The 12,675-nt window shown below is 27.4% G+C and overlaps 2 protein-coding genes across 2 annotated transcripts in view; one reads left to right on the top strand and one right to left on the bottom strand.

Moving 5' to 3' along the window:
- The window catches only part of WDR79 (Telomerase Cajal body protein 1 homolog), a 33,914-nt gene that overhangs the window by 4,779 nt on the left and 16,460 nt on the right, over window positions 1-12,675 (top strand). Inside the window, exons 3-4 of the mRNA XM_016072224.5 lie at window positions 6,547-6,635; window positions 8,891-8,981. Of these exons, the coding sequence (XP_015927710.3) occupies window positions 6,547-6,635; window positions 8,891-8,981 (180 nt within the window). The remainder of the gene's footprint in view (window positions 1-6,546; window positions 6,636-8,890; window positions 8,982-12,675) is intronic.
- On the bottom strand, window positions 55-2,431 carry LOC122273008 (tigger transposable element-derived protein 6). Its single transcript, XM_043057052.3, has one exon. The coding sequence runs from the start codon at window positions 1,714-1,716 to the stop codon at window positions 145-147; it is 1,572 nt and encodes a 523-aa protein (XP_042912986.2). The 5' UTR covers window positions 1,717-2,431; the 3' UTR covers window positions 55-144.

Raw genomic sequence — 12,675 nt, 5'->3', positions numbered from 1 at the left:
TAATGTTATATATTCATTAACTTTAAATATATTTATATATTATCGGAAAAATTAATTTGCAAAGTGTTTATTACGGTTAAGCATTAAAAACAATGGATATAAATACAGAACATAAGATTGTAAACTTACCTTAAAAAAACATTTTTATTGAAAAAAATCAGATATTTTTGTTTGTTTATTCATTTTTCTGACTGTTAAGTCAACCAACAATGTATGCATAGAGTCCAATGCCCGAAAATGATTTTCATTTGTAAATGGAAGACTTGAGAAAAATGTCTTTAGAGATTTTACGGATTGAAGAGCTTCATGGGGTGACAATACGGACTGTGATACACATGGATCATCATCACCATCTTCTTCCTCATCATTATTTTCCATTTCATCCGTAATTTCAGAGAGAATCTCTTCATCACTAACTCCTGCGAAAATTGTGAGATCGTCATCCGCAGTTAAATAGTCCTCCACGTTAACACCATATGTTTTACCCATTTTTTCCTCAAGTTGGGATAAAGATTTTTGAAGATTCAAAACTAATTCTTGATTATCTGAAGGATCACTGTCTGTGGAATTTTCTTCACTATTAGAAACAATTTCATCTTCCAAGACACACAAACCGGCCTTTTTCCAACAATTTTGAATAGTTTTTTCTGTTACCTCCCACCAACTACCAGCAATAATATCACATGCTTCCTTGACATTCACAGTTTTAAAAGGATCTTCTACTTTATTTTCGATGTTGACAAGTATCGATTCAACCAAACGCTTCCTGTAGTATCCTTTGAAACACTTGATTATGCCCATGTCGAGTGGCTGCAAAATCGAAGTGCAGTTGGCCGGGAAATAAACAATTTCGACGTTGTGTAGTTTTGGAATTGAGGTGTGAGCGGTGCAGTTATCAATTAATAAAGCAATTTTTTTCTTCCTCTTTTTCATTTCTTTATCTAACATCAACAACCATTCAGAAAAAAACTTAGAAGTCATCCAAGCTTTTTTATTGGCTTTATATTCCACTGGAAGACTTTTCACATTCTTGAAACACCTCGGCTTCAATGATTTGCCGATAACAAGTGGTTGAATCTTGTGTGTCCCTGTGCTATTGGCACACAGAAGAACAGTCAATCTCTGCTTTGATTTTTTTCCGCCGTAACATTTTTCACCCTTAAATGCCAATGTTCGATCGGGAAGGAGTTGAAAAAACAGCCCAGCTTCATCTGCGTTATAAACGTTCTCTGGTTTATACTTTTGAAGAATATCTGTCATCTTCTCTTGCTTCCATTCATTTGCTTCGTTAATCGGAGCAGATTTTTTCTCTCCGTGAACTTCCTGGAAAGTTATTCCATGTCGATCCCGAAAACGCATTAGCCAACCATTGCTAGCTTTAAAAGTTTCGTTCCCTAGCATTACTGCGAATTTACGTGCTTGTGTGCATAACAAGGGACCATTTATCGGGATATTTGTTGCTCTCATCTCTTGAAACCATTTTAAGACGGCAGCATCAATGTTTTCATTAGTTGCGACTTTTAGTCGTTTACGCTTTGGATTAATTAAATTTGAACTTACAGTATCTTCGATCTGTTTTCTTTTCTTTAGAAACGTTGCAACTGTGGATTGAGATAATCCGTATTTTCTAGCTGCATCAATCTGTTTCATTCCATCATCAATATCTTTAATAACGTTAAGTTTATCTTGAAATGAAAGTTGCTTTCTCCCTGCCATTACACTAGTAAAAAATATCCAATACACTGAAGACTCACCAAGCTGAAAATGTTAGCAGCACTAAATGCGAAAAGTTCTGATCGTAGAATTTGCGCTAGCTCATGAAAACACCAGGTGTAGTTTAAATCAGGGATTAAGTGACAGTGATGAACGATGACCAATGGTCAGTATACATTTTTTTCTCCTCCTCAATTTCAATAAACGTGCTCCACCCACCTTCTACAGAAACAGTACCTTCTCAGGGTCGCAGGTGTTACTGTGATGTGTGTGGTCATTTATGACTCATGATGTTACAATGGTGATTTCTTAAGAACTGAAGGAGGCAATTCTAAAACATGAAGCTCTTAGGGTGGTCTAAGTACCTCAACAGTGGGGGAATGAAATTTGAATACAAAAGCCATTCTCTGATGTGCAAAGAAATAACAGTGGGGCGAAAGATCATAACCAGCAGTGACCCTTTTATCAGAAAAGATGAAAAAAATGGTAAAAGATGACAGAAAGGCATTTTACATTATTTGAAAACCAGTAAAAAAAAATGGAAAATAATGTTGAAATTTAAAAAAAAATCGTTTTACAGAGGTTTACTGCTTCAGAGAATATCGTTATATTGAGAGGAAGATAACATTAATCCATATGCAAGTTTGGCGGGACCACGGAACATTATTGTAATAGAGGGAGTTATTGTTGTATCGGATATCGCAGTAGCGAGAGTTCACTGTATATATATATATATATATATATATATCCAATAAAGACAGGAAGGATTTAAAAAAAAAAAAAACAGAGAAAAATGGAGAAAATTAGGAAAAATAATAAGTTTTATTTACTGTGCATAAGCTGCAAGTATATAGAACTCATAAAATAAATTAAAGATATAGAGAAATCATGGAAAATAAAATGATAAAGATTAAAGAAAAGAGAAGAAAAAAATTATTAAAATAAATTTTTTTCTTCTCTTTTTATTAATCTTTATTATATTATTTTCTATGTTTTCTCTATTTCTTTAACTTATATTACTCTATATTTTATATCTTTAACTGATACTATATAAAATTTAAACTCTTGAAAAATTTAATAGGTACCAATTCCTTACTTTTTTTAATCTATTTCGAAGATGAGACTCTTAATTGAATTGAATGAAATAACGTGTAATTTTTTTGGAGTAATGTACGCTTTTTCTTTTTATAATAACAAAATTAAACTTCATGAAATTTTATTATTTTAATAAATGCAAAATTATATATCTAAATTAAAAAAAAATTAAACTGGTATTTTCTTTGGTTCATTATTCATTCGTTAAATTTTATTCATAACTGTTACATGCCAAGTGTTATAAATTATAAACATTGTTCTATCATTCACTGTTATTTTTCTTACTTTATTTCCAATTTTCTAAATTTAGATAATTTAATGTTTTTCAGTTTAAATTTTCAGAAGATTCATAAAGTTTATATGTGTTTTGTGTTTTTTCTGCAATTCTAAGTAAAGTGTAATTTTATAGATATCATAGTTACTATCTTTTCCTTCAATAGTTTATTATCATCTCAATAGTACTCACAAAAAGCAAGATAATATATATGAAATTCAAATCAAACAACTATATATATATATATATATATATATATATATATATATATATATATATATATATATATATATATATATATATATATATATATATATATATATTCTGAAGAAGATTAATTTAAATTTTTATAAAAAAGAAAGTCATGTAAATAAAAAAATTTTTTCCTTAATTTTTGTTTACGAAATCAATGACCACTGATAGTTTCCGAAAAGGAAAAAAAAATGTTTTCTGTAAATGTCACAACAAATAAAAAAAAAATTATTTAAATTCTATAGATATCAATCATGCATTATTTTGAAATTAAATATTATTTTTTGGAAAAAAAAATAAAAGTTAAAAAAATTTTATACAATAAATGTTTAATTAATGTAAAAACCTATATGTATACAATTTCTAAAAAATATCAAATTAAAGACCAGGTTGATCAAATAAAGAATTTAAAAATCCCACACGACATGTTTTTGGATGAACACTGATATTTGTACTTTTGATTACGCATAAATCTTACCACAGTGGTAGACGAGAAAGGACTTTTAATTTTAATATGCAGTTTTCAGATTTTTTTACAGTCTTTGATTTCATATCTTTTTACTCTTCTGTTTGTTCTCTACCACTTCCAGAAGACTAAGTCATCTTTTTTAATTTTTTCAACTTTAATTCCTTTCGTGGTAAAAAAATAGAACTTGGCCTTTATCATATGCAACAATTGTCCTTGCGCTTAAAATAAAAATCGTGCCTTTTGTTTACTTCAGTCATCCAGGATTTTTCCTTCGTTTTTCTTCCAAAGAGTGAATTTTCTAGTAAGTATAGTTTCATTTGGAAGCAAATTCTTGCATGTTAAAGGACAATTTACTTCAACAATACATTTATTTTAATTTTCATTAAATACTGTACTATTCTGTCAGGAGTGGCTCAAAAAAAAATTTTGCATCAACAAATAAACCACCCTAGCAACAATTTTACCTTGGCCCCAATTGGGTTCAAAATTGGCTCGTATGGGTCTTGAAAGAACCTGCAACAAGGGACAAAATATTGGTATGTCTTGATTTAGAACCTACATTGGCTAAAAAATGGATAAAAAATATCGGGCCACTGACAATTCTATATAGGGCCACTATCGGAAAAATAATGGCCCTTCGAACCCTTACTGAGCCAAGATTCATGAATATTGGCCCAATGACGACCCAAGTTATTTTTCGGCTGGGGCACATTCTTCCACCTTTACATTAACAAATTCTTCTAAAGCTTGTATTTCTGTTTTTTTCCTTCTGCCCACTGTTCATCGTTGCCTATTATTACCTCAGTGTCAAAATCTTAGTACAATATGCATTTAACAGTATTCTTACAACTAGTTGTTAGTATCTTATTAAACACAATTCCAATTTCTTCCTTTCTTCTATCCAAAGTGAGCAATCTCTTTGCAATATTCTTTTCTTTTCTAACATAGATCCTTCTTCTGTAATTTTTTCTTACTCTTTTAGAAATTCAGCTTATTTTGATTTTGTGTCAAACATTTCTTTTGAGATATCTGGCTTCTAAGAATTCAGGTCATACGCATTAGGGGGAAACAATTCCCTTTATCTACATATTTTTTTTTTTGGTTTATTTTTTGTACCCCTTTTTCATTTTGCTAAAGTCTGTTCTCCTTTTTTGCAGAATTTATCTGAACTATTGCTTGTTGTATTTCTTTATGAATTTTGCTGTATTTCTCTTTGGTATTGAAAGTTAAAAAAGAAGCATTCCTCCTCGATTCATAAGACCCTTTTAAAGAAACATTTTATCCTCTTCACCCCGACATGTTTGGCAGTGACAGCATTGAATGATCCTACCACATTATTAGTGGAATTGTAAAGCTAGCTTCTGGCATAGTTATTCAAATTTCCTATGATTTTCATGATTTTAAATAAAATCCCACTTACTTCTAATTCTTGGATATAATTTACGCCATCTCTACCATATCAAAAGTATGAAGCACGGCATGAATGTCTATGAACATTTTTCATATCATTAGAATTATTGTAACTATTTTACTATTTATGTAATATATTATACGCCTGGCATTAAAATATTAATCTTAGACTAAAGAGAATTTCTTAAGCTTTTAATCACTGTTAAAAGTTTGCTAAAAATACTTAAAGTAAGCTTAAAGTTGAAGCTAATCTGCTAAGTTTCAATTTTTTAAAGGTAATGTTAGCTTTAAAAAAGTTTTTAAAGTACTTAAAATTTTCGAACTAAACATTTTTTAACTAAGCTCAATATTACACATTTCAATGTGTAAAATGAAATAAGAAAAAAATTCCGAAGTATTAATCAGTGACTAAGTAAAAATCTATCTAAGAACATCTAATTATCCATACATTAACATAAGAAATGAGGAAAGTAGAATCTAACTACAAAACTTCCTTAACTATTTAGTATTGTTCAGATAATTCTATTCTACAATATACCTAATAATGAAAGTTTAAGATGAAAAGGTTTAAACCAATTAATTTTTACACAGTTTTTTTTATTGAATATATTAAGACACCAATGTATATTCAATAGTAATATTTTAATTAATAAATTTTTAATCTTGTACATTAGTTTATTGGTAATTTCTCACTTATTTAGTAATTTCTTAAGCTTTTAACCACTGTTGAAATTTTGCCAAAAATGCTTAAGCAAAACTTAAAATTAAAGCTAATCTGCTAAATGTTAATTTTTTAAAAATCATGGTAATTTTAAAAAAAGTTTTAAAAATACTCAAAATTTTCAAAGTGTTAATCTTTGTATAAGAGTTTATTAGTTATTTCTCACTTATTTGGTAAAAAGAAATTATACAAATTAAGAAATTATTAAAAAGAAATTGTACACATTAAGAAATTATTAAAAAGAAATTGTACACATTAAGAAATTATACAAATTAGGAAATTATTAAAAAGAAATTATACAAAATCCATCTATGAATAGATTAGATGGTAAAAACCATATTATTTACCAAATGGTATCTGAAATCTGACCAACCCTAGCACAAAGTGAACCTGACTTCTTTTGAATGTTTATTGCCTGATAACTTTAAATTCCATAAGTATTTTTAAATGAGAAAATATTTTAATAGTTCAAGTTTATATTTAACGTAATTTGCCTTACATTTACAAAAAATTTTTTTCTTTTTTTTTAATTTGTGAATGAATAGATTGTTTACTCTTTATAAAAATTTTCTGTTTTATGTCTTTATTATAAAATTTTTTAAACTTTTGCAGACTTCTGTTTTGAAATTCTCTGAGGGAGAATTAATCTATGATTACTGCTGGTATCCATTAATGGCATCAAATGACCCAGCTTCCTGTTGGTAATGTTCCTATTCTCTTAAAATATGTTTTTTTTTACTTCTTCATCTTCATCATCTATGGCTCGACAGCCCAGGATGGCCTTCTAGGATAACCGTTCTCTTGCTAACATTTTTTAGTTTTTAAGACCAAAAGGTTTTTTTTCTAGGCCATCTATCCATCTCAATTTCGGCTGCCTCTTTTTCGTGTGCCAACTGGTCTGGCATTAAAAACTCTCTTTGTGGTACAGTCTTCGTCCATTCTAATAATGTGATTTGACCATTTTATTATTTGTCGTTTAATAAAGTTAGTAATGTCAGGTTCATTATATGAGTGATAAAGCTCTAGATTTGGTCTTCTGAGCCACACACCATTTTTTTCTTCTTAGAGTTGGTTTTAATCTGTTTTTTTTTTAAAAATACTATTTTTTGTTTCTAAATGTTTTTTTATTTTTATTGAAAAGGCATTATAAATATCACTGTTTATATTTTAATTGTTCTTTATATTTACCATTTGTTCACACAAAACACTAGAAAACAAGTTCATATTTCCATGTGATTAAAAAGCATATTGTAAAGAAGTATTATTGTGTGAGACATGATTATACAAAAACATTTGTATTCATATTTATAAAAAAACTTAAAGTTGAGTAAAAAATTATAATGTCTTAAAGTTGCTCCATGCGTATTTGTTTATAAAAGATTCGAAAACAAAATAATGTGCTTGTTAAATCTAATTAACAAATTTAATGAAGTCAAAATTAATGAAGATGAACAAAATTAAAATAGAAAATATTTATAAATAATTTTTTATTATTTAGCATGAAATCTTTTGTTTTTTTATATGCACTTAATAATAAAAAGTGTTTATATTTTGTTTGTGATTTAAGTGATTTAACTTAGTGAATTTATTTTGGAAATCATTCTGAGTACAACATATTTGCATTGACTACATTATCACTAACACCTACATGCGCAGACATATCAGCAACAAAGGGTAGAATCTATTCATTGGTTTGCATAGCAGCATCTTTTGATCACTTTCGTAGTACTCTTTTAAAGTTTCTTAATCATCTGTTCTCATGCTATGAAACTGAATCTCGACTATGTGTGTACCTATGGAGATATAATTCTTCACAATTGTTGCTTATTTGTTTGCAATTTTTGAAAATTTTGATCTAAAGAAAGATCTTATAAACTCTTTAAATGAAAATTGATGTTTCTTAAGGAGTCACAGATTGTCTTTTGTGATCCTTTAATAAATACATTTTCAAGAATTTTCTGAGAAATTACTCTTCAAATTCAAAATATGCTCATAACCTCAGAGTTTTATAAAAGATTTTTTTCATACATGAAACCAATCATTTTTTATTTTCAGGTTAATCCTTGAGATCTCTTTATTTAAGGATTAACTGTAAATTTGAACTTTTACTTAATACGAATAATTACTTAAATATATTTTTAGAATTAAACTTCAGAATTTTCTGCATGTATTGCTTTTATTCACCAACTTATTATTTTTAAATGCATTTTTTTGATGCTCTTGATCCACAGTCAAACCCATAATTGATGTAATGAATTATTTCTTTGTGCTAAGGAAAACTTTACATTCCCAGAGAATTTAATTTTAGTTAAAAAAAAAAAAAAAAAAGAGTAATGAAAATGAATATCACTTTTTTTGCCAAAAGTTTTAATTTTCTGTTTATCTAATTTTGCAACTATAACTTGTTGAAATAAAAAAAGTAAAAACAATGTTAGAATTTTTTTAAAAATTTTCTGTTTTAGAAGCTGCAAAATTAAAATGGAAAGTTAGAGAAAATTATGAAAATTTACTTTTTTCCTCCTTTAAGTTACCTTACTTGCAATTGCTACTGTTAAATTTCTTTCTTCTTTAAATTTTCTGCTTACCCAGTTTTGCAAATGTAATTTATCTAAATAGGAAATTAGTATAGTGTTTTAAAACATTCACAGTTTCATATTTCAATGTATGATTTTCTTGTGTATTTTCTTGCAGTTTTTTTTCTTCATCTTCCAATATTTTTTATATTTAGTTTTCTAAGTGTAATTTATCAAATAAGAAAAATTTGAACAATGTTTCAAAATCTCATAGTTTCTTTTCTTTTTTCTTTTTTTTAATTTCAACTACAGCAAGCAAACAAACAAAAAAATGCTAGAAATAATCAGAATGTTAACTATTGTTTTTCATTATGTTGCATTATTTAAATTAATTATTTAAATTCTAATGTTTCAATCTTTCCTTCAACTGGCTGCTTCTCTAGTTTTGTTAGCTGCTCAAGAAACAATACTGTGCATCTTTGGGATGCATTCACTGGTGACCTTCGATGCAGTTACAGAACATACAACCAATTGGTAATATGCCTGTCTAGTTTTTTTTATTTACAACTTCATTATGTTTTATTATTATTATTATTCATAGTTCATGCTGTTCATAGATCAATTGAAGCTGAGAAATATTGAAAACATTACTATATCAAAGTTTTTATTAAATAGTATTGCAGTTTGTTGGTAAAGTATTCAGGCTTCCATTGAATATTTGATTAGGTCAAGTTTCTGTGATTAGTATTCTGTAATTTCTATGATTCTTTTGTTATAATAAGCTCAAAATTGATTAATTATTTGTACAAAAAGGTACGGTGAAAACTCCATGAAAGACCACCTCTGGGTAGCGACTTCCTCTGTTTATGACCACTTTTGGGAGGCGCAGAAGTTTTTTCATAGACTTTGTGTAAAAGTAAACGTTTTGGAGAGACCATCTCAACCTCTTCCAGCGACCAGGCAAATTTCTGACTCAAATATAAAAAAGGTCAAATAATAAAACAAATAAGTAGATTAAAATGTATTTTGAGAGTTCTTTTTGACTATCTGTGAAGAGATCTCATGTTGCTGTCAGAGTGCTCTTAAGTTGATGCTATCGATGATTTATTTTTAGAGTTGAAAGTTAAATTTAAAGGGAAAGTTATTTTAGAAGATATTAAGCTTCTCAAATAAGCAAACCACTTGTTTTTTAAAGCTAACTAATTTTTATGATATAAAATTAAATGCAAACTTAAACAAAAAACATAATTGAACTATTTTTTTAAAATAGTTCCATCAATTGTAATTGGTAAATTTCATTTATGCACATAATTATATCACTAGGGATGATTTTTATTGGCGCTAAATTTTATTCATTGATCGGGTGTTTATGAAGCCAACACAAGTAGCATTAAAATTTCATTTATACACATAATTATATCACTAGGGATAATTTTTATTGGCTCTAAATTTTATTCATCAATTCGGCGTTCATGACGCCAACACAAGTAGCATTTATGCTCCACGAAAATAACACTGAGTAAAATTAGAATTGATTACAAAAATTCATGTACCTTCGATAAGATGTTGAAGTCAATGAAGGTAACCCCTAAGAACGACCAACCTTTATTAACGACCATTTTACTGTAGAACAGAGAGTGGTAACTACCGAGAGATTTCACTTTCGTAGTTTTATAATTTGGCATTTTAAAAATAGTTAATTAGTTCACCTCTGTACTACAAATTGGATTGTAAAGCATCAGAGGAAATGGTTATTCTATCAGAAATTAGTGAATTTCTTAAGTTAAATTATCTTAATGTGAAATTTACTTTGATGAATTGAAAGAAAAGAATTGGTTTAATTTTGAGAAAATTGGTTTAAATGTTTTTCATCTTTCGTTGTGAATAAGATGAAAAAAATTGGTTTCATTTTCTGTATAAAAACTTTTCATTTAGAAAAACAAAAACAGAATAAGCATGCTAAATATTAAGAAATTGATTGGCAAGAACGAAAAATTTAAACTAGGAATTGCATTATATTCTGCAGTTTTGTAGTTGATTTAATAATTTACAACACTGATGAAATGTTTAAAAAATTTTTTTTTTACATTCAGGAATGTAATGTAACTGTGGTTGTCTTACAGAATAATATACATTCTCCCTAAGTGTTTTTAGAAGCATGATCCGTCCTGCCTGCCCTTTGACCACTATAAATGAGTCTTCTTTGTCCTTTATGTAAAAATAAGCCACCCATCCCTTAAAAACTCTCTGCCTTTATATCCATATTCCATTTTTAAAACAATTCACTGTTTAAATAATAATCACACACCGGTAAAATTATCTGTGTTTATAGCTTTAATTCTGATTACTATTACAAATATTAACTTTGTTGGGATTATTCTCTTCTGGTTAAAGTTTTTAATGGTTTTAATTTTTAAAATTATTTTATTAAATAAATTTTTTTTCAAAGAAAAAAAAAGCAACTTTTTGAAGATTCATTTTCTTATAATTTTCAGTTTAAAATATATAAAAAATCTTTCAAGTTGTTTATCAATTATCATTTCTTTTTTAGTTTACTTTAAAAAAAAAAATTATGCCCAGAGATTATCTATTAGCCTGCCTTTAATTATTTTCATAATTTACAAATTGTTCTTTTATTCTGATAATGAGTTAGTATCATTTTTCGAAATGTACACATAAAATAGTATAAGAGGGTAATTTTAAAAAAAAAGAGGGTAACATAAAATATTATAAGAGGGTAATTGTTGAAGATAAAATGCAGTTATTACATAATATTACACATTTTGTTAAGTTTTTATGATGTTAAATGAGTGTCCTTTCAAAACTTAGTGTCCTTTTTTGACAGTCTGAGTTTTATTCCCTGGGAATACTGTGCAATATGATTTCATGGTTAGAAATATAGTAGACAAATAAATTTATGATATATATTTTGATTTTGTTTATTACACATAGTAACACGCAAATTGTAAAGTAAAGAATGTTTTATTGATTCTTTAATTTTTAGAATTTGTTCAAAAATATTGATGCTTGATCAATTTTATTATTTAATTTACACTTTGCACAGCTTAGAGTATATTGGTATAACATGGTATATAACATTCATTGATTTCTTGTCGAATTAATTTTTTGTTGAATATCTTGTATATTTTTTTAAACTCTATAAAAAATGGTTGTAACTGAAATTATACTTTTTCACAAAAATTTAGATTGGGTTAAATTCATTCACAAAAGTAACTTGCTAATAAAATTTATTACAAAACTGTGATAGAAATCCTACATGAACCACTTTAATATTTTAAATGCGATTAGTTTTATTTTATGTACACAGAAATGGGAGTAAACGTCTGAACATTGCACACGTTGTTTAGTTATAGACTTTATTTTAAAAAAATATAAGGCAAAATAGTGAATGACTGTCTTGTTGGAGGGAAATTGAATTTTAATTTAATTAATATTTTGTAAAATTTAAATAGTTTAATATTAATTACATATTTTAAAAAGTTTGTTCTTTTTCTATTTTCTAAATATAGTTTGTGTATCATAGAAATAATTTCAGGGTGACCACAGAACAAGAAAATCAATGAGAACAGGGAAATAGGACAGGGAACAGGAATGAGGGAAAAGTTGAGAAATTTTCTAGAGAAATTAAGAAACTGTCTTCTAAAAAGTTTGGGTGAAGAAATTAGTTAAAGTTTGAGGTACATGAAAGTCTATTATTTTTGTAAAAAATAATTCGTCTTCTAGTAATTTTAAATAGCAAGCTTACAAATGATGTTTTTACATTATTGTGTATATATATTATTATTTTACCACTTCTGTTTCCTTTGATTATTCATAACATGTTCACACTAATAAAACCATTTTTTTTGTAACCATCTTAATAAATACTAAGTGCTTAACTGTTCTGTTTTTTAATAAATAAACTTATTGTATTACAGTAATACTATTATACATGATTGTTTCGACTGATCTGTTTTAGTTGTTGAAATATTGATAAGTGCATATTAATTGTATAAAATGCATTTCAAACTTAAACTTTTTAAGTAATTGGAGAAATGATTTTTTTTAATTAAATGACTATTATAAAATAAAAGTAATGAACAATTATATATATGCCTACATTGATTTCACACCAGCAATCAAAATTTAGTAGTCCGATGATACCACCCAGGTATTCATTTAGTGGTTCAGAAACTTAATATGGTTGACAAACTTGAGAAGACAACAA

Source organism: Parasteatoda tepidariorum, chromosome 10 (genome assembly GCF_982258835.1).
Source record: "Parasteatoda tepidariorum strain Cologne lab strain chromosome 10, Ptep-v5.0, whole genome shotgun sequence".
Lineage (NCBI taxonomy): Eukaryota > Metazoa > Arthropoda > Arachnida > Araneae > Theridiidae > Parasteatoda > Parasteatoda tepidariorum.
This window is presented reverse-complemented; position numbering and strand designations above follow the sequence as displayed.

What these genes read in the sequence shown, in the direction of transcription:
- LOC122273008 (XM_043057052.3), bottom strand. Translation starts at nt 1,716, where the DNA reads ATGGCAGGGAGAAAGCAACTTTCATTTCAAGATAAACTTAACGTTATT.